The sequence below is a fragment of the Neopelma chrysocephalum genome, unplaced genomic scaffold, assembly GCF_003984885.1.
Source record: "Neopelma chrysocephalum unplaced genomic scaffold, ASM398488v2 Primary Assembly neopelma1_63, whole genome shotgun sequence".
Classification (NCBI taxonomy): domain Eukaryota; kingdom Metazoa; phylum Chordata; class Aves; order Passeriformes; family Pipridae; genus Neopelma; species Neopelma chrysocephalum.
Window position 1 is genome coordinate 11,539,615 of NW_020897720.1, and position 21,931 is coordinate 11,561,545.

The window sequence follows — 21,931 nt, forward strand, 5'->3', positions numbered from 1 at the left end:
TGTATCCTGAAGAACAGAAATACCTTGGAGAACAGCTGCTGAACCATGTTCTTGTTGCCAGCCAGCCAGGGCTCCTCTCACCCAGTGAGGCAGGTCATGTGGAGGTTTGGTGCCTACAGGGATGCACAGAGGTCTGTTTGCTCTATGCCACCTTACAGTGGAAGAGCCTCAGGTGGGCTGAATTTAGGAGGTGTCAGGTCCAATGGACACCATCTTCCTAGAGCTGATCACCTGAAGAATGCCTTGTGCACCTTCTGTTCCTTGTTTCTAGCGTGGAAACCAGGCGAAGAAAACATTTATATAATGTGATTGTTTCAGTGTGTCACTGCATTTACCTGCTTGCAATAGACTGTGTGTGTGAACATGCTGCAGATAAAAACATACAATAAAGCCTGCATGATTTATGTGCAGGTTTTTCTCAATATAGGTAGTAAACTCACTGGAAACTGTGGTTTAAATTACCAGTAATATCCATTAATGCAGGGAGCAGGATGAGAAAGGTAATCCTCAGGCCTGTCTGAAGGGCTTGTTGAGGCGATGGGGTTTCTGGGATGTGCTGGGAAGGTGCTCACTGCCCTGCTTAATTTATTGTTGCCCTAATTCTGGGTGAGGGCAAAGCTGAGGACACATCCACAGGGCCTGTAGGAAGTCTGGAAGGGTGGGTTTCTCTCTTTTGGGTGCCCTGTGTTGCTGTCTCGCAGCAGAAGACTCCTCTGACCCACACTTGGCAGCACAGAGGCTCTTAGGTGGGATCATCATCTGCTGGTGGCATCTCCCTGTTCTGCTGAAAGGCCAGCTGATTAACGTGAAATTTGCTGTTATTTGATAATACAGCATTTTCTAACAAAATCCAAAGAGAGATGTGATGAAAGGCTTATATGTAAGTAATTATAATGCTGCAGTATTCAGTGCAGGCAGAAATTAATATATGAGGTGAAAATGTCAAAATAAAAGGTCAGGAAAGTGAATTACAAAGAAAGTTGAGCATTAGCTAAGAGGCAGTGTTTGTTGGCAGAAGCTCTCTCCAGTATAAAAGAGGTTAGGAAGGGGGCTTATGAAGACTGAATATTTCACACACAATTAAAATTCTGTATGGGTTATCTTGAAGAGTCATGTAGCATAGTTAAACTAGGACAATTAATATAATGAAAAATTCATGTTTATAGCTTCTGGCTTTTGCCTGGGGATACTTCATAAACCAAAAGTGACCCTTTCCTTTAGAGGTGATTCCAAGAGCTCCACACGACATAGGTGGAGCAAGGGAAATCTAGTCAAAGAAAACAGAATTCTTAAAATAATATTCACCACCTATAAACACAACTGAGAATGTTTAGTAATAATCTTCTTCATAATAAACCAAGCTATCCCTTTATATAAACAGGGCAGCCATGCAGCACTAAATAATGATTTAGTAGGGATGTGAGTGGTGGAATCACCATTTCTATTTTAGCAATAAGCAATAATAATAAATTGTTTAGGAGGATGCTACAAAAAAAAGTGTTGGAGGAAATGCACAATGATCGATTTCTCAGAATTAAACTGCACAGACATATTGAATCAATGAGCTCTTTGTTCTTAAAGCTTCACCTACTCTGGCTGCTGAAACTGGAGATTTATGTTGTCAAAAAAATTATAATAGCTATAAATTGCTCTGCTGGTGCCTGTTAAAGTTAATCCACTTGCTTCCAATATGAAACTGATTGTTTTTTGGTTTTCTGAGGTCGCCTTGTAGATTTAGTCATCTGAATAGCTGGTTTTCCTTCCAGCAGAGATTCACTATTAAAGCTGCTGTCCTACTGCATGTAGATTTCAAGGATTATTCATTCATTTACTTAATGTATTGTCCCAAATTACTTATGCAAAGTAATGCAATTTAATGGTGGAGTTATTGATCATTTTCGCTTTTGTAAATGCACTTTAAGAAGGCAGATTAAGTGAATCTTAACAAAATCTCAAGTTAAGTACTAAAAGGATCTCTGTTTTGGCAAGTGTCTGTAGGCAATGTGCTCTAGACCTTGCATAACCTGGCACAGATCGATGGCATCTGGTGATGCACCGACTCTTGGGGATGCTGCACCAGCAAAGTGTGTGGGATTCTGCCTGCCAGCCTGAAAGTGACTCTTTTCCTCAGGTGCACAGAAACCTCTTGCACCTAGTATTCACTTTTGTCCATCTTTGTCTATAGCTGTACCTGAGCCTTCATTAATTTTTAACACAGATGCACTGTATGCAATGCAAGCAAGCGATGTCTCCCAGGCAGAGGCTCCCAGCAGGTCTGCTGGCTGCAGTGAGTCTGCATCCTGCCCCTGGGATGGAGGAGCTGCCCACAAACCACTGGTGTCAATAGAGAGTCCTGTCTGTGGTTTCACACCAGTTGCACGTACAAGCTCCGACTCCCGAAATGGATGTACCCGTGTATTTCCTGTGGTGCAGCTCATTTATCTCACATAGAGTTTCCTGTTCTCTAGATCACTGTGAATGGCTGTAACTATCCTCCTATTATCCCTGATTTTTTAATCTATTTTAAGGAGGCAAAGTTTGTCTATGTATAACTCCCTTCCTCCCAGTTTTCTATCATTTCCCTCATCTCCTTTCACATCAGTATCTTAAGCCAACTGAACACTAGCAGCAGGCATAAGGGCAAGTAGTTCCTTGAGTTATTAAAACATTGTTGGGTTTTTGGTTTTTTTTTGGTTGTTTGTTTGTTTGCTTGTTTTAAACCTTCAGCTGCTACTGTAAAACCCCAGCTGGGTTTTATGTGCCTGACATAATATGATCTAGGTTGCAGTGGAGGAATTTTTGATGGCATGGTGCAGTTGTGGGTGCACTTCTCTTCTGAAAGATGACTTTGCAGAGATGACATTGTGGACTTCCATATGCACTGCTGTGAAATCAAGTTGATTTCTCTCCTCCTCACTCGTCAGCAACAACAGTCTTGTATCCAGAGTTTAGGTAACAATCAGTCCAGACACAACCCAGATTATTTTTCTGTAGGTATCTTGATCCTGGAGTAAAATGAAACCCCAGGGTTAATTATGAACAGAAATGGGTCAGCTACAAAAATACAGCTAGAAACAAAGGCATGACTTAAAATATCTTTTTAAATCAGGCATGGGATAAGTGTAAACCCTAAATCTCCTTAAATTGATTTTTTTTGCTTGATGGGATTAATAAACCTGTGCCTTACGTTACCTTGCTCACCTTCTGTGGATGTCATAAGCTCTGTCACAGGCTCCTGGGGCCAAGGATGCTGCTGCTGCTGTGCTACAGCCCCACTGATGTGACTGTCAGCTGCAGGTTTGGAGAGTGCTGTTCATTCTCTGTCCTTTGGCAGTTCCCAGTGTTACAAAATCACCATTTCCAGAGCAGTTCACCTCTAAGAGAAGGAGTTTCCTTTGAGTGCCAAGTTCCTCTGAGCTGAGCCCTGCCTGCCCTCTGCTATTCCAGAGCTGTGTGCAGTTGGTGCCTGCAGGATGCTCCCACACCCACTCAGACTGGCAGCAGATTTAATATTGATTTAAGAGGAGGGACCAGGTTGGGGAGGGCAGTGGGCTCATGGAGGGTTGGGTTTTTTAAAGCTTTTAATGGAATCTGGAACATCTGAACCTAGAACTGCAACATAAAAAATTAATGATCACATGATAATGCCTAGTTAGGAAAGTTCAACATGACTCCATGTAAATGCTTCTCCTATTTGAATTGTAGGCAAAATCAACATTTCTGGTACTGCTTCTCTTTTAGCAACTTAGATTATTCTTCTTGTGGTAAGATCTGTTCTGAAACTGTTCATGGATTTTACTCCATGTTCATCACCATGACATTTGAAAACCTTATCCTTCAGTAGCTGTAGGGAAGTGCTCAGCATCTCAGGATCTCTGTTTGGAAGAGACAGGGTGGCCCATCTAATAACTAATTTCCAGTTAGTTATTTTTTGTGCATTATCTTTCTGCATATACAAAACTATTCTTGTCTTCTTCATTTTGCTTATCACTATCACTGTTTAATGATAGTTGATCCGAGGGAATACACAAAATGAGGAAATCTTGGAAACCTCTCCTCAGGGTGTTGTGGAGAGTGTATGTGGGAATGCACAGTTTAATTAAGACTACCTGGCAGACATTCAGGCAAGGGAGGTCATGTTTAAGTAATTTGCTGGAGTTGTTTGAGGATATAACTGCCACAAGAGATAAGGGGAAGTCAGTGCTTGTGGTATATTTAAATTTTGAAGGAGGTTTCTGCATCCAGAATGAGTGGCCTGGCAGGAGAAGCTCAGGGTAGTAGCTGGTAAGGAACTGCATCCAGGACCAGGTCCATTGGGAAGCAGTGTAGGCACAGCAATGGACATGCTAATCTATGAGCTAAATGCCACCTGTGTTACTGTGTGCACTGGGGAAGATGTTTTACTGGCAGTAATGCATCATGGAGTGGGACAGTTGAGGAACTGGAGACTGTCCATGGATGCCAGTGGGAGAAGAGGGTTCCAATGGAAGCCACATTCACAGGAACCTGAAGACCAGGGGACTCAGGAAATGTGACACCTCTTCTGCTCCCCTGCTCCCCTCCTGGTGTCTGCTGCCTGTCCCAAGCCAGAAGTTGGGTGTTTCTGTCTCCTCCTGGTACTCCTGGGCTGGTCCTGCCTGGCAGCTGCCAGAGAGTCCTGGGGAAGGGACCTGGGCAATCCCACCCCACCTGAGATGTACCCAGGTGTCCTGGGAGAACAGAGCCCTTTCTAGGCCTCTGCCTACAGCTGGATGGGGAAGGATGGATGTGTGTGTGAATTATCTGTACTGTAGCTGGAAATCCTGGCTTGTATCTCTGCTCTGCATCAATGGTGTGCTCTGACCTGCTGTGTATAGGTGGCTCTACAGGAACACATCTGGGTTCCCATGGTGAGAGCCAAGGGTCAATCCCAGTGATCAACTCCCATGTTGTAACACAGCCAGCCAGGAAAATCCCTTCTCCCTTGCAAAGCAAGGAATGAAGCAAACGGACAGCACAGACACACCATGGTATATATAAACTTTTTATCCAGGTGTTCATATTACATATATATGGACTAGTTTTAATCTCACATAGCACAGAATTGTGTAAGAACTGTGCGGGAGGATTAACCTTGATTTAATGGGAACAATTTTTTTATTGCTTTTAAAAAAATTGACAGGTAAGTGCTGGCTCCTTAGATGTGACAGCACTCATCCTAAGTCTGAATGACAGAAGATTTGAGTGGTTTCAGCATTAAAACATCCAGAGAGGCTTTTCACAGCCCTGGACCCAGCTGACATGATGCTAAGAAGCCCCCAACTTCCCAAATCTCAGTAGGGCTGAAAAAGTTAAGCACAGAGTTCCTCAGCTTAGAGTTTAAACTTTTAAATCCCAACCTGCCAGGCAGTCAGAAGGGGCCTCTTGTGAAGCTGAATTACATTTAGCATATGGTTTTATTAGATGAGACTTTTCTCAGCCTTATCAGGCATGAAAGACTGAGTATAAATAATGTGTTTAAAAGCTGTATAGAACTGCTGTCCCTAAAACAATGTGTTGCTCTGAAATTGCCAATTAGAGCTCCTGTTCGTTTTCTTGTGGAAGAAAGACATACTCTGACAGGGTTTCTTTTTTTTCTTTCAGATTAGGAAATAGAAAATCCTGGTCTTCTCACGTTTTTAATTGACATTCTAAAGAGGCACATTCAGTGCAGAGATGTGCATGAGTTGCTGAGTTTTATTGGGTTTTAGTTATGGCTAATAAAACCCATTTTCTGCACAGTTATTTAATTTGCATCTGTAATTGCTGCAGTTGTACATAAATTAGACATGCAATCGGAAGCCTAATTCAGCTTGTCTGCTCCTTCTGCTCCATCCATAATTATGGAGCTGTGGTAAGTTCATGTTAAGAGGCAGAGATTTGCAGAAGTTTTGGGAAGCAGTTGGCTCCAGGGAGAAAATGGCCTGTAGCTGTCAGCTGCTTACATGATGGTTATACCTAATGCCCAGCCTGGACTGGAAACACCTCACGGTGCCAGCACCGATGGGGGACACTCCCTGCCCTGCAGAGTTTCCAGTCGGAGCAGATCTGGAATGAGCTGGAGCAGCAGTCACATGCCATGGTGCAGGTGCAGCAGTTTGGAGCCTGGTGCAAGTGCTGGCCCTGCATTACCTGCCCTGGTACAAGTTCACTCCCTCAATGTCTCTTTCCCTTTCCTCCCGAGGTACCAAGGGGAAGAACTGGGAAACCAGCTGGGATCTCGTACTCTTGTCTTGGCCTCTCGCTTTCCCAGGGAACAGTAAATCTGGGGAAACTCTGTAAACTGAGAGTTGGTATTACTTATATGTGTGCTATTCCAAGATATCATGCGTGTCAGGAAGGCAGGGGTAGCAAGAAGGCTGTGCTGGTGCCAGGTGAGCTGTAATTGTCCCACATACATGGAATGGCCCTGTCAGACTCTCTTCTTGCAGTTCTTCACTGGCATTTCCATCAATGGTCCAACACTTGAAAGCACATTGAAATACCTCTTCCCAAAGCCCTCTGGCTCCATGGTCAAATTCCACGTGTATAAGCCAAACAAAGCAACTCTTCTGTCCAAACCCAAACAACCTTTCTTCCCTCTCCCCCATGCTTTTTGGCATGACCCCTTTCCTTGCTCAGATGGTTATCTACAGAACTTGTTGGGGTTTTGCCGTGACTTGTCTTTGGGGAAGGGTGTTGGTTGTCCGAAGGATATTCTGAGTTTCAAGGAGAAAGAAGGTGGAAATGCATTCCTGTTGAAATTAAGCCGCTGATACCAGTGGGGCAGCGTGTTGCTCACAGGCCACTGGGCATGTTTCTGGCCTTGTTGAGGTTGGTTGCTGTAAATAATGCCTAGATTCAGCTAGATCCAGGCCTGGAAGATTGGGAAACAAAGAGCAGCTTTTGCAGCTGGATGAGAAAGCACTTTTTTCTTGCCCTCTCTTTGCCTCGACTAATGGCAACAAGGGTTTCTGCAAGAGGCGTTGTTCTCCCTGTGTGAATTCAGGACATATCTGCAAGACCACATGCTGTACTCTTTAGGTTTTTGGGTCTTTTAGTTCTTTTCACAAGGAAGTTCAATCGGTTGCCTTAGTTTCTCTGTTGTGAGACTTCAAATGGACCTGAAATTTGTGACGTTAAGTTATAATCCTGGCAGGTTAATGCTTCAGACATTTTGTTCTTTGCTGACTTTCCTCGTACTTTAGGAGTTCCAAATACTGATGTTCTCCCAGAGCATTGCTTGACTTTGCAGATGAATTTTTTAAATGTAATTTTAGTGGAATTGCCCAAAAATATTTAGCTCCCCCCCCAATACAAAAATCACACTGTAGAGCCCACCGTTGGTCAGAAGAGGTGGCTGAAACTCATGTGATGGGAAATGATTGCTGCACTAATTTCATATCACAGTTTGACACTCCCACTTTGTGAGGGGAAAAAAAAAAAGGAAAAACCTTTAAAAGATTTTCCCCTTCACTAGCTATTGTGCTTCCCTTTTTTTCATGTTGTGACTTTTCATGGTGGTGTATTTTTTTTGGTGTGGGTTCCCCCCTCCCCCCTTTCAACTGGCTGCTCAGAGTTGCTATTTCCTGAGTTTTAGCCAGGCTAAGGACCATTGCTTTGGACTTGGGTAACAATCTCCAATTCAAGTGGTCGAGAAGTCAAGGTCAAGACTGAAAGTTTAAAGCTGGGCAGTGTCTGAAAAAAACAAGCTCTCAGTTAGGAGGGTTGGGGATCTCATTTATATTGCTCGTTGTGTTGAACTCCCACAAATTCCAGTTCTTTGGAAAGGTGCAGGCACTTTCTTATTGGGGAATATATGTTTACCAAAATGAAATGTGAGTCTTTGCTCCACTATTTTGGGGATTTTTTTAATCCCTAAAAAAACCCTGTGGCTCAATTTGAAAATCACTTCAAGACAACAAAAAACTTTGCTTTTGGTGAACCAGTTATTCAGCAAAATGTAAGAGTTGCCCAGCTGCACTGCAGTATTTCAGACTGAGGCACCTTGGACTAAAACCAGAATGCAAGAAACCTTTCCGAATGCTTCAGAAATTTTAGAGAAGATTAGCCAGAAATAGATTGGAAAGAGTGAAAAAGTAATAAATTAAAATTCTCTGATCCTAAGAGAAATACAGGAAAGGTCAAATGGAAAACTTTGCACCGAAAGGCAACCTGGAGCTGACTTGAAGATAAAGTGGAGAACCAGGCAATGAGAGCCCTTGGAAACCATCAACCCTTGGCTTTCTTTTGAGGCTCACTGGGACAGTGGCAGCTGTTGATATCATTTTTCTAATAAAGTTGAAACCAGGGAGAAAGTGATGGGTATTGATTAGTGTCAGCTCCAATAAATACATGTCCAGCTCCCACACTGAAGAAGATCATTCTGAGTCCTGCAAGTCCAAAATAATTGTTGAGGACTCTTAGGGGCTTCCAGGGCACCAAAGCAAAGTGGAGTCTTTATTGACTGTAGTACTTTCATGTCTTATTGCATAACTGAACAGCACTGTTGTCAGACAAGTAAATGCTGTTTTGTATGACTTTCAAAAACATTATTTTTCAGCACTGATTTATGGTCTCAGATCTGGGTGAACAGATACTATAGGTGGACTGAAGGAGACAGTATTTGTGGTACTCATGTTGCTGAGGAGACAGTTCCCTAAGCTGCTCTTAGGGAACAATAATCTGTTGAAGAGACCCTGACACCAAAAGTGTGCCTTTTTCAGCAGTCAAAAAATATTGCTTTTCCCTCCAGCCTTGCTTCCCCATTGCTATAAAATGTCACTTTATTTCTTTAAAGTAATTTCTGTTAGTGTTAACTTTTAGCTTGGTAGACTTTTTTTGGGGGGGTAATGGGAAAATATAAAGAATTTCTATGTTGAAAGACTGAAGGAATAATATTGCCCAGTAAGAACTGAAAGAGGATAGAGTCTGTTCTGACTTCAGATGAGGGAACCATGTTATTACTTCTATTAGCACAGTATGCATTAATAATTAATATCAGAGTTTGTATGATCAGTACTATTATCTAAACATTTAGGTTTTTGGAAGAATAAAGAAGATTAATATACTCATGGACAGCTTTTTACCATTTGATTTTTAAATTGGAACATAAACTTTGGTGTTACAGCTGATGATTTGTGGAAGGTTTTTGTATTTATTCCATTTCTTCTTATGATTGTTGTTCAACTGATCACAGGCATTTTTAAAATCAAGTAAACTAGGAGAGGCTTGGTTAGCCAGTTCTTAGCTAGGTAGGAACAGAAGATAGAGTTCAACTAATGGAAGTCCAGTATTTGGATAAAACCTGTAATTCATTGCAGGAACTCAGATCTGGAGTCACTGTTTCTACCAGTTTTAGACAGAACGTGTTAATTACTGCAAGCCTTTACTATTTATGTCAGCAGAGCTCTCAGTTAACTTCTTGATTACTTTAGCAACTGCTTTGTAAGGCAATTGGAAAGGGGTTTTTTTGGTGTTGGTTTTGACATTTCCCATTTATTCTGCAAAAATAACAGGTTAGAAGCTAAATGGTCTTTATATACTGTTCCAGTTCAGAAGGCAGAAACTACCTGGAGTTGGAACAGCTGTCTAGTTTTACCCTTAACAGCTTCCACTATTTCTTTAACAGCCATTGACTTGTCTAGCCTTTTCAGCTTCCATTTGGGTTAACACCATTTAAAGGGAATTTAATTGAGTTTTTAAAAATTTAATATCTCAATTTGCTTTTGTTTCTGATACTTTTCCAATGTTTGACTTGATATTTTTGCTATCAAGTGAGTTGTCCACCAACCCTTCAGCCACCATCATACCTTGTTAAAATGTACAGTTCTCTTATTTTAGTGATTATTACATGTATGTGTACCTATACATGTGTGTGTGTATATAAATATAAAAGAGGCTTCCCAGCCCTTCTTATTGGACATTGTGCACTTGTTTTCCAAAGTCTGATTTCATTCTCTGTAGTAAGAGAAGAGCAGTCATTAATACTAAAGCAATTTTATAGCACTCTGCAAAGTGAATACAAATGCAGTTTCTGACCACTTTAAGCCTTATTTGCACAGACAAAGACGATACTGTCTTTAATTCAGGAGACAAATTCCTTGCCACCTAATTCTTGAAAGGCTTATTTTGAGATGTGGTGAGTCTGATTTGTCCCTATAGCAGAGTTGTCTGTTGCTTGCCAAGGAGCATCACATCCTACTGACTACATGTGATTTAGCAGACAAATGACCTCAGTTTGATTAGGCTACAAGCCAATCTGAAGGGCAAGTCAGACAGTGCTAGGTACAGCTTGCTTATCAATAATATGTAGATAACCTGATAAAAATACAGAGGTCCTAAAATGATGATCATTCCTTTGGAGGAAGGGGGGTAGGTGGTGGAAAGAGGTGAATGGAAACTCTTTTAAGTCTTGGCACTTGCAATTGAGTTAGGGGAAATTTTTTAGTAATAAAAAATTCTGAATTTCTCACTGAACTTCACGTGGACCAAAAAAAAAAATCCTGAAAATGTTGAGGGATTTCATGGCAGTGGGTTTCAAACAAACCATCTCCCTTATTTCCCTTGGAATATGTTATATTTTTCAACAATTCTCTGCATTGAGACTTGAAGTGCTTGATTTCATATCAAATGAGTAAAACATGTTTTCAGATGAACTAATATGCTTTGTTTGTTTCTTCACTTTAAAAAAATTCCATATTCAAGTCAATTTGACCCAAAAGGAATTAAAAATATTTTGGACCTGCCAGAAAACTAAATGCACGTTGACCTGGCTCTAATCCCTCTAAAGCTCACAGATATTAATGCTAAATTTATCTTGAAAAAGAAACACTAAAGCCCTGCCCACGTGTGCTGGGGAGAAGGTTTGCTTGGCAAACCTTGGCACTCATCCCTGTGCACCCTAAAGCTCATGGGTTGTTCTCAGGACACAGCTGTCAGGGCTGGGGAGTGGGAGGTGGGAGCAAGTCCTGGCTTTGCCTTCCTGGGGGCAGTGGGGAACTGCAGCAGGAAGATGTACCATGATTTCTTTTCACTTCGTGTTCTTCTGACTTGTGCCTCTTAATTTGCCTTTTCACCTGAGAGTTTTGATGTCCTTACACCCATCCAGCTTCTCTGCTTCCTCCCTGCCTTCCTTCCCCCTCTCTCCATCCCTGCTCCATGTTCATGAGGAGTGCTGCATGTTGGAAGCATCTCTTCTCTGCTGTTGTCACTAAGACCCACCCACCCACTGCAGCAGTGGGGCAGCATTTCTCAGTTTGCTTTTTGCAGGGCCTGACAGATTCAGAGCTCTTGTACAAATAGCCAAAGAAGCCTCGGCCCTTGATTTTGAAACGCCTTGGGAATAAACCTCATGCACTTTCACTAGAGCAGAGACTGGTTCTCTTTTGGGGTTTTCTACTGTCATTTTGAAGTTCAAGAAACTCCCGTGTCCTCCAAGTGAGCTTTGTCTTCCCTACAATCCCCAATCAATTGCAGCTGGGTTTGTTATTGCAAAAGGTCCAAGCAGATTTAGTAACAAGGATATTTTCAAAACATAGGTAAAATCATAATTCCTTTTTGCTCCGATTTAAATCCTGCCAGTGTAAGTAGCCAAAGGCATCATGTATTGCACTGCCTTTGCTCAGCCTGCCCAGCTGAGGTTTTATTCTTGGGACACTCAAATTAACCTTTTTTTGTTTTTTTTCCTCTGACTGACTACTGATTTATGGCATAATATTCTGAGATGTATAAGAAGTTGGTTGAACTTATAGATACTGCAAATTTCACATAGTTTTTATCCTAGAATTGTGGAAACTTTCTTCCTATGCTTCACCTGGTGAAATGAGCAGACTGTTTACTTTGCCTAATTAAAAGATCATAATGATTATGTAAGAAACAGGAGCTGTTTGCATAGTCATTTGTGCAGTACATTATTTACACTGATGAGATTTATATTATGTTCTACTTGACATTGAGAACATTCAATTGTATAATTTGCAACTTTGTGAGACAATAACTGGGAAAAGTGCTCCCCTTTTAAAAGGACGGGATAATTCCATTTTGAAATGTTACCAAAAGACAAGACTTGAGGTTATGGCTAATAAGCATTGGAAAAATGCCTATTTGCTTCAGTAGTATTTCCGATGATGTATGGTTATTTTATGTATTTCTTTGTCTTTTCTCCATCTTTTCAGTCCCCTGCACTGGGTGGAATTTGACTTTTTCTTTTTTTTTTTTTAAATACCTGTGTGTTTTTTAATGTTAGTTTCTTAAACTGTAATTAAACTTTATTTCCCCTTGTTGCAGAATAGTTGGCTCATGGCAAGACAACTTCCATCCCCTGTAATCTGTTGTTATTCGGGTCCTGTATCAAGGTTTGGCATTTCATTCTGTTAAAAATGCAAGTGGGATTGTTGGACATGTCACCTACAAAGCCAGGGGGTCAGCTTGGCAGCTTACTTAATGTGCTAATTTGCTGTAATTTAATCATGCTTGGAATATGGATTGGACATTTGAGCATCTCGTTTTGGTATCTCGGTGGCAGACTCGGACTCAAACAGCCCATAAACACCTGGCTAAAGCCTGGTCGGGAAAAGCAGGTTGTGGGTTGGCTCTGGATCCTCTGCCTTTGGGAATTCAGGTGGGATCTCTGGGGCTCCTGGAGCTTCGTGGAGCTCTGGCTCTGTGCCCAGCGCCTGCCTGGAGATGTGGCTGAGCTCTGCAGTTTAATTAATTATGCATTAACTGCAAATGAGACTGAGATCTCCCTTTGTAGCTCTGTGTGAGTGCCGTGAAGCAAAGCCTGCCTTGCCTGGGTGCACACGTGTGCTCGGGGACTTTCGAGGGACAGAGCCCTTTTCCAGGCTCAGCTGTGGGCTCTCAGAACAAGTGTGATGTGGTAAATCAGGCACCTTGTTTTGCAAGTCACAGGCTCTGCACTACAGGCCAGTTTACAATGACTTGCCAAAAAAATATTTGCAAGACAGTATTTCCCAGATGCAATCAATTAAGCCAGTGAAACTTAGAAGCTGGCCCAAAAAATTAATTTTTTAGAGTAGATTTTTTTTGCCCCTTTTTGAGCTTACTTTTAAGCACTAGATGTGGACCGTCTTGCTTATAGATTATCTGGTGCTAAATTGTGAAACCTGTGTTAGCACTAGTAAGGTTGATAGCTGAAAATTTTCCAAAGGATAAATTTTGCTGTTGGAAAAAGTTTGTGTTCAGTTCTCAGAGAGCTCCATTTCAACCAGGTCACACAGATTGGCTTGCCTGGCTGTTTTGCCATTTCTTTCATTTCCCCTTTTTGACTATTATGTTGTAATATGAAAGTTAAAATTTTAACACAATATGTTTCACCATTAAAAAAAAAATAGCTTAGCCTGGGGTATTCTATCACCTCGCTCTCACTTAATCTTTTAACAGTGCAATTATCTCTCATCTTTGTTATTCATTGTGTGACTCTGGCCCTGATGAGATCAATTTAGTTTTCAACTTTTCTTTTTGGTATTGTAATAACTTTTCTCTTTGTTGTGACTTGCCAGAAAAGATCTCCCTGGCAACATCTAACTGTGTTATTCTTAGTGCCTCTGGCCTGGCCATTTTGCCAGGGCATCCACCTGGCCATTGTCACTGTGCTAATTGGTTTAGCCTTTGGAAAAGACAATTTTTTATTTTTCAGTCTTGAAAGTTCTCTATTTTGTCAGTTCAGTAGGTTTCAGCTTCTTTATTCTTCATAACTCAGATTCTCTGATCTATGTTTCAACTGCATAAAAGGAAGAAATTCCTCCCTGTGAGGGTGGGGAGGCCCTGGCACAGGTTGCCCAGAGAAGCTGTGGCCGCTCCATCCCTGGAAGTGTCCAAGACCAGGTTGGACAGGGCTGGAGCAACCTGGGGTAGGGGAAGGTGACCCTTCCCATGACAGGGGGATGGAACAAGATGAGCTTTAAGGTCCCTTCCAACCCAAACCATTCTTTTATTTTATGATCTGGGCAGGCACTTGAGCATCTCCTGAGATTTAGAGTCACTGTGCTGTCGCATAGGTGACAAGGAAAAGAAAGGAATGTTGCTTGTGCCTGTGTTTGCAAGAATGTGCTTTCACTCTGCAAATGTGGGACACTTGTTCTGCCCCAAGAAGTTTACAAGAATTACTCTATAAAGGCCCAAATATACAGTATATGAAATACTGTTAAATACTGTGAACTCCTCCTGGTTTCAAATGCCAGGATTGGATCATTCCAGTGGGAGTTCAGCTGCCACATGTGCTGGCCTTCGTGCAGCTGGAGTCTGAGACCTACTTTCGAGAGCCCAGCCCAACTTCCCCAACACCCATGGCAAACTCCCCCAGCCAGATGAAAGGTGGAGCAGGCTCTGTGTTAAAATGTGATTTGCCTGGAAACAGCATCACCATAAACTCAGAGGCAGGGAGCTTCTAATGAGATCATATGGTTAGCAAGGCATGCAGCCCAAGAGCTTCTTTTCAAATGAGTGCTGCTTTGCAGATAAGAGCAGGATGAGGATTCATGACCTCGTTGAGGATGCCTGGTGCATGCCTGGTCTTTAGTCTACTAGTGTGGTCTTACTTTTGGTTTATGTAAAAAAGTGGAAGAGGAAGAATTTGGTCACAACCCTAGGATAGTTCTGCTGCAATAATTGCTCTTGGTTAATGAATCACCAAATAGCAGCCACTGTGTTAACCTGTGATTCAAGAAATCACAAGAATCTCATGAAAAATCAAATATTGAGGCAATGTCCTCCTGGGGATGCCTTTTAAAAAGGACTAACTTTGTGTCATGTACCCAGTGCACTGTGTGGGATTTGCTTCTCTTGTTTAGACCATTTTCCATTGGCTTTCATGTCACAGGAGCTCTCTCCCATTTTAATTCCTTGCTGGCTTTACCCAGTTTTCTTATGAGTGATCTATAGCAGAAGGGTCCAAATGCAGACTACTATGGGAAAGGGACTTATAAATTATGAAAGACCAATGTTGCTGAGCAGGATGGTGAAGGGGGAGAAGAAAGACAAGTAGAGGACATTTGGGAAACAAAACAGAAAACAAAGAGGGAGGTGAGCAGGGCTGTAAAACCAGCAGAAGTAAGTTTGTAAAGAAATTAAAATATTAGAGGAACTATTAATTAGCAAATGAACAAAACACATCATGATTGTGTGCAACTGGAATGAAAAACAAAACCCCAAATCAAGGAACTTAAAAGTGGGAGACAAAAATCACTAGGGCATAAAAATCAAGATTTGATGACTGTTCATTGGTGACCCCAACTTCCATGGGTTCAATTTACCATGGAGGACAAATGGGGGCTTTTGTAGAATGCATGAAAAGGCTAACTGGGGGCTAATTAGGGAGTCTGTTGATCAGGGAGGACAGACACAAGAGAAGCCTACAGCATCTGAGCAGCAGGGAGCATTGCAGAAAGATGACTTGTGATGTAAGGTGCAATTCCCAAAAGAGCAGTTCTCTGTCAAGCTGTTGAGGGTGTTTGGTACTTTTCCAGAGGTGCAGATGTACTTGAGCAGTGGGAAGCTGAGCTAAAGCAAGTCCACCTTGCCTCCTGCTTCCCTACCACACAGCCTGTTTCTCCTGCATTTGCAGCACCAAGTGGTAGATGGCCTCATGCCTGTGCTGGGATCGTAGTCCCAGGCTTGGACTGGCACTGCCAGCAGCTGTGGTGCAGCTGAACAGGGCTGGGTGCCCCGTGGTCCTGTGCCATCCACATATATTTGCCACCACAGCAGAGCAGGCTCTGCCTGGGCTTCACTGGTGCTCAGTCTGAGTCACTGGGGTGAAAAGAAAAAAAACAACCACAAAAAAGCTGGTGGTTTGCAGCAAGGAATGGGAAGCTGGGAGTCCCTTCAGGAGAGTGTCACAGGAATGGAGATCAGCATCAAAAGTGCTGCTCGTTGTGTGGCTGCAGAGAAGGTGCTCAGCAGTCGTCTCAGGTGTTCGTCTGCTCCCACGCTGACAGATGAAGTGTCCATAAAAGCAAACCAGCTGCATTTAAATGGTGGCTGGCTGGTCTGAATGCTGCACACTCAGGTTTGAAAAGAAATTCCAGCTCGTTGCTGTGCTGACAAGCCACAGATGACAGCTGTGAACATGACACGCAGTTCAGTCTCCCAGCTGCCCATCCCGGTCTCTGCTCTGGGCTTGCCAGAAAGTTCCCTTCTCCCTGTCAGAAAGAGTAGGTAAAAATTAGAAACTGCTTTATTAGGACAATATCGCTGCTGTGCGACTGGGGAACCCTAAATCTAGTACAGTTAAAGTGCAGTCATTTCATAAGGGCCTCTTTAAGAGCTGTAGGTGCAGCTGTATTTCCCTGAGCCTTTTTGAAAGGGGTCATGAAAAAAAACAAAACAAGAATCATGAGCCAGCAACTGTGCTTTTGTTGGATGTCCTAAAGGGAGTGACAGAAAACACAGGGAGAGGCGGTTTTCATGGCAGGCAGCGTGTTCATGCTTCAGTAACTCAGAGCATCTGTTTGAGCTTTGCCTGCCATGATGGGTAAGGCAGAATGAGGAGATGTCATGTAATTAGGTTTCCATAAAGCACATGATATCAAACATTAATGAGCAAGGCAAAAACTCCCAGAAAATAAGGTGGTGTCATCCCAAACTGTTGCAGAGAGAGATTTCTTCTGAAGACCTGCAAAAGTAATCTGCAACTTGGGCATTTTGTGCTCTTTCACTGGAAGATGGTCTGCAGTGTTGGGAGAAATACCACTGAGTTTTTAGCTGGCTTTATAGAAAAAAGAGGGGTTTTGAGAGATTTTTGGATGAACTGTTACAGTGCTGCTGTTCTTTGATTTATTCTGGATGAGCAGCACAGGAGAAAAATAGAACCTTGTCTCTCAGCGGTTAATTTTCACAAATGTGAGTTTTTCCTAGCAGGAGCAAGAAGGTTTCAACACAGGCTATTGTTAAGCCTGCAAATGCCAAGTGTCTGCTCTTGGGAGATGGAGAACAAAGTTGGCACCAATAATTAGTGGCTGATTTGACAAAAGTTGCTGAAAATTAACAGCTGATGGAGAGGTCTTGGCATGATTTAGTAAAACACAGTGCAGTTGGAGACGACTTTTTTGATGTTACTGTGCAAAGTGCAGGGGTGACCAGAAGGAAGGTAGTACGGAAAATGTTAAGGAGGAATTTGGTGTCTTGTTCAGTTCTTGGAGTTTTTCTTTTGAGCTTTTCTAGCATATTGTTGGAGTACAATGATACAGCAAAGTTCCTGATGGAATCCAAGGAAGGTTGAGATACCAAAACACTACAAATTGCTCATTTACTACAGATGCAACTTTGTTTCGCTTCTTCTTTGGTAAGATATGGGTATTAATTCCATTTGGATGTAACAGTCATTTAGGAGCAAATTCACCATGGGCATAACACAGCATGGTCCAGCAAATCCAACAATTCATCATCCAAGGGACTGAGAGGCAGAGCAGCACCGTGGGATATGTGGTCAGGCGTGTGTGGAGGCATCCCTGCCTGTCCCGGGAGAACCTCTGGGAAAGGACACTTGGTGGGAAGTTGGGATGTGAACCAGAAATCTTGCAGCTACTGTTGAAAATGGTTTGAGCTGTGTTGGTGCTCTTGGGATGGTTCCAGTGCCAGCTGGAGCCAGCATGGCTTTCTCTCTGCTGGGAAGTGTTGGTACCTCAGAGGTACCAGTGCCCACTGGGCATGTTGTCTTGAGAGGGAAACACTTGAGGGGTGAAGCTAACTGAGGGTGTGGAGAATTTTTATGCTCCAAAGAAAATTAAAAGTGGCTGGTTGGCACCTACTGGCAGTGAGATGACTTCCAGGGAACTTCCTGATAACTTCTCCCAGGAGTTGGCAGGACTGTGAGGGCTATAGTGTGACAGTGATGAAGTGAGGAGCAAAGAGGGAGGACAGGCAGTTTTCACTGCAGGATGGTAGGATCACATTTTGCCTCTGGCTGATTTACTCACAGCAGGAATAAAGATACTGCACTCGGAGTTAGTTTGACTTTGACACATAAGGGAAAGAGATGAAAGCACAAAAGCTCAAGATACCTTGACAGCCAACCACTCACTCACCCAAATAGCAGCCCCCCAGCCAGCAGAGCTGCCCGTCTGCAATCTCAGTGCAGGGCTCAGGCTCTCCCCCCCATCCAGCTCTGCTGTTCTGCAATAGCAGCTCTGACAGCTTTGGCCTTGCTGCTGATTGCTGTAGCTTTTTGTGAGCAGCAGAGAGAGGACATGACCTGCAGGCCTTGCCAGCCTAGGCCTTCTTTTCTAGAGAGGATTTAAAGATTTATGGTCAAATTTTACAGGAACTGTGATTTGCCTTACAGATCATGAATATATGATTGCCCCACAGTCTCATAGCAAGTCCCCTGAGACTGCTGTGATGGCTCAGTCATTACTTCTGGGCTCTAGCAAGGAAATTTTAACACTTAAGTTTTCCTGGTGGAGTAAACCAAGAGACAGGGCTGGAGTTGGTTGCTTGGCCAGACCCATTCACCCTCCATGGTACACCTGGGAGTGACAGCTGGGTTCTGTATGGAGAGTGAATTTTCATGCTGAATTATAGATTCTGACCAGACTAATTTTGAAAACTTGTGGCTCCAGGAGCAGAAGCTGCTGAGAGCCTTGAGGCTGGCAATGAGAACATGGTGGTTGTGCTTATTAGCTGCATTAGATGCTGCTGTGCCGGGAGAAGGACATTGTGGCTCCGTGGGGATGCAGAACCACCACGTGTGACCTTCTCTCTGTCCAGTGAATGAGGGAAGCCCTGCCAGGGCAGTGTGGCGACCTGCAGCTGTGGGTCTCAGGACAAGCGTGTCCTTGAAGCTTGGTGGAGAAATGGTAAGGAGCTGTGTCTTTCAAGGACTGTCCTTTGACAGGAGGTCTCTCCTGGAGGCACAGAGACAAGCTGCTCACCACACAAGGCAGAGAGGCCCGGGGCAGTAAGGAACACTGCCTGGCGTGTGTCCTTCCTGGCAGCCGGAGGCTGTGCAGGTCAATATGTTACTGTCACCCCAGAGGGGAGCTGTGGGGACTCTGCTCAGGCTGCACATTGCCCAGGACCTGCTGACACAGCAGCCTGAGGCAGCAGATCTTCAGGCAAGAGCGCAGATGTTCCTGTAATGAGCCCAGTGATCTGGTGACTCATTCAGCCCTTCTCAAGCGGCCAGTTTTGATGTGAAAGCTTCAATAAATCACGATGGAGAATCCACTTTGATAGCATTTCCAGGAGTTGTTTCTTATTTCTGGTTGGAAGGTGATGGCTTTGGCCTCCTCCCTTTGCTTCCCACTGTATTTCTGTGAATGAAGCACTGGGAGCCTTTACTCAACCCACAGCCACCTCACTGCCTTTTCTCACCTCTCTGAGTGAGTCTTTCCTGATATGTGTTAAAATCAAGAGGTTCTTGGTGGGACATCCAGAGCTCTTGTAATGCAAATGATAGTAATGATACTAAAGCTAATAATTGTTATTCTTTAGAGTGAAATGTCAAGATTCCATATTTTCATGTTAATTTTTGGTAGGTAGGTACCACAATAATCATGTCCCATCCTGTCAGAGAATGTGCATTTCATATCACAGGGACTGTTAAAAATTGTTAATAATAAAGTAGCTACTGTTGTACCTGATGGGTTGGTCTTTGACATACAATAATGTAAAGTGACATGGCAAATTTGGAATGAAGGAGGAAAAACTGTTAAAAAAATTGTGAACGTAGCTATAAATTAATTAATCTCATATCTAAAATGTGGCACTGAGCTGTGATGATAAATAAGATCCATGTCACTACTGTTGGATTGCATGTGTGTATCTAGGAAAGGAGCTAAACGGTTGAATCCAGGGGACTGGTTTGTTACTACCTGCCTGGATAGAAAAAGACTATCTTGGCAACTGCACTTGCCTTGAAATAGGAGTCTGTGGGCAGCAAGATCAGATTTTGAAGTAGGGTGTCTATCTTTAATTGTTCTGAAATGTAGGCTACCCTGGGTAGCACAATACCCCTGAATAGTGTATTTTTGTTAGAAGTACTTTCAAGTAACAAGCATTTTACTGCAAACAGCTCCATTCTTCTCCTCAAAACATTGGCATGACCTTGTTGCCCTTTTGGGCATGTATTTATTACGCAGTATTACTTAGTAGAAAGCATTGCTTTTACTTTGCAAAGCAAAAACATTTTGGGTCACGTTTCTCTCTCATTTAGGTAATTTTTAATTGTCATTAAGCGAAACTAATGCCGTTACATAACACCCAGAACGTAACAAATGCTGCTACTTCAAATTCATACCAGCTTAGCTGAAACCTGAACCTGAGCCTCTCTTGGTTGATGACTTGTTTGTCTGTTTGATTCCAGCTGCTAACCTCACTAATTTGGATAATCTCGACAGCGCGTTGAGCCTTGTTGAAGACCAGGTGCACAGATCGAGGCAGCGCCACCGAAGGCACGCGACGGAGGACGATTACAACATTGAAGTCCTTCTGGGGGTTGATGACTCAGTTGTTCAGTTCCATGGCAAAGAACATGTTCAGAAGTACCTGCTGACCCTGATGAATATTGTGAGTACAACCCCGCGAACTGCCCTGTGGGAAGGCGCTGAGAGGACCGGGAATGTAGGTTGGGTTGGCCCATTTGAAGGAGACATGACAAATTTCTCTCGTGGCAGGAGGTAATAGGAGGGAAATCCAGGCTGCTTTCAAAAAATTCAGAAGGGGAGAAGAAAAAAAAAGAAAAAGGGACCAAGAAAGAAGCTGAGTATGGAACTGTTAAAATGTTCAAAGTCCCGCTTATGTGCTTTGGTGGGCTGGGGGCACAGGGTCAGGGGCTCAGGTTTTTGAAATTACATTTTAGCTGTATATTCCCTTAATCTGAGCTTCTTGCTGAGAAACATGGTTTGGACAACTGTCTTCAAATAAGGTTCTATTAGAAATTTCAATTTTTTTTTTCCACATTTTTAAAACTACTCAGGTAAATTCTTTGATTCCTCAACAGCCACTTTAGGTCCCAGGGCACTTCACTACTCCTTGTTCACCCCGCAGTAAAATGTTATGTAGTGTAACACTGAAATTTCTTAAATTGATTTAGTGTTTACTCCATGACTGACATCTTTAGGTTTCCTTAGTTAAATATTTAATCTTCTGAACCATAGTCTGTGCAATAGACTATATAGTGTAGTAGGGATGAAAGAATACACTAGAGAATATTATATTTGAAAGAACGACTTTTTATTTATAAACATGAGTGCAGCAGACACAGCAGCCCTCTACTATCCCACTCAGTAAGCAAGGACACTATTTTGTGGGAAAAGAATCAAGTCTTGAAAAATCATCCCTGTTACAGATCAAAGTCAAAATACATTTCCTTCTTCTGCCCAAAAAATAGAACTGAGTGGCAACCCCCTTCACAGGCAACTCATTTGGGGATAACTTTCTTCCTTCTCATCTGGAACAGGAGTCTTTTCTCAAAAAAACATCCAAAAAAACTTCAGGTTCAGTGAATGTGTGTTCTCAGTGAAATAGTGTTGAGTAAAAAATTGTAGGTCTGCTCTGTTTTTGACAAATGGAGTCTGACTGCTTAAGTTTGCAGTCATGTCAAGAGGATGAGCATGTAGGTGGCTCCTTTGGCTTTACAAACCACAGAAGCAGAAATCCAGGCTATTAGGTACATTTGCCTGCGGTGTAGTTTTTCCAAGATGTATTTTTTTAATTATGAAGTTTATTTTTTTCTTTCTTTATTACATTCTTATAGCAATGTGCAGAATATCGCTGTTTTTCACTTTAAATGAGAGGTGGAATACGATTTAAGAAAATCCCTTGTCTGATATAAATTCAGTTGCACCAACTCTTTATAACAGCATTATAAATAGTTAAAAACCTGCACTAACATTTGAGTTATGGGGTCCTTGGTGTCTGCTCTGATGGCGGTAAATACATATATTCTAACAGAAATGACACAGTGAATTTC

General features: G+C 42.6%; 1 protein-coding gene across 1 annotated transcript in view; it reads left to right on the plus strand.

Moving 5' to 3' along the window:
• The window catches only part of ADAMTS2 (ADAM metallopeptidase with thrombospondin type 1 motif 2), a 172,227-nt gene that overhangs the window by 94,875 nt on the left and 55,421 nt on the right, over window positions 1-21,931 (plus strand). The window contains exon 4 of the mRNA XM_027682751.1: window positions 20,324-20,526. Within this exon, the coding sequence (XP_027538552.1) occupies window positions 20,324-20,526 (203 nt within the window). The remainder of the gene's footprint in view (window positions 1-20,323; window positions 20,527-21,931) is intronic.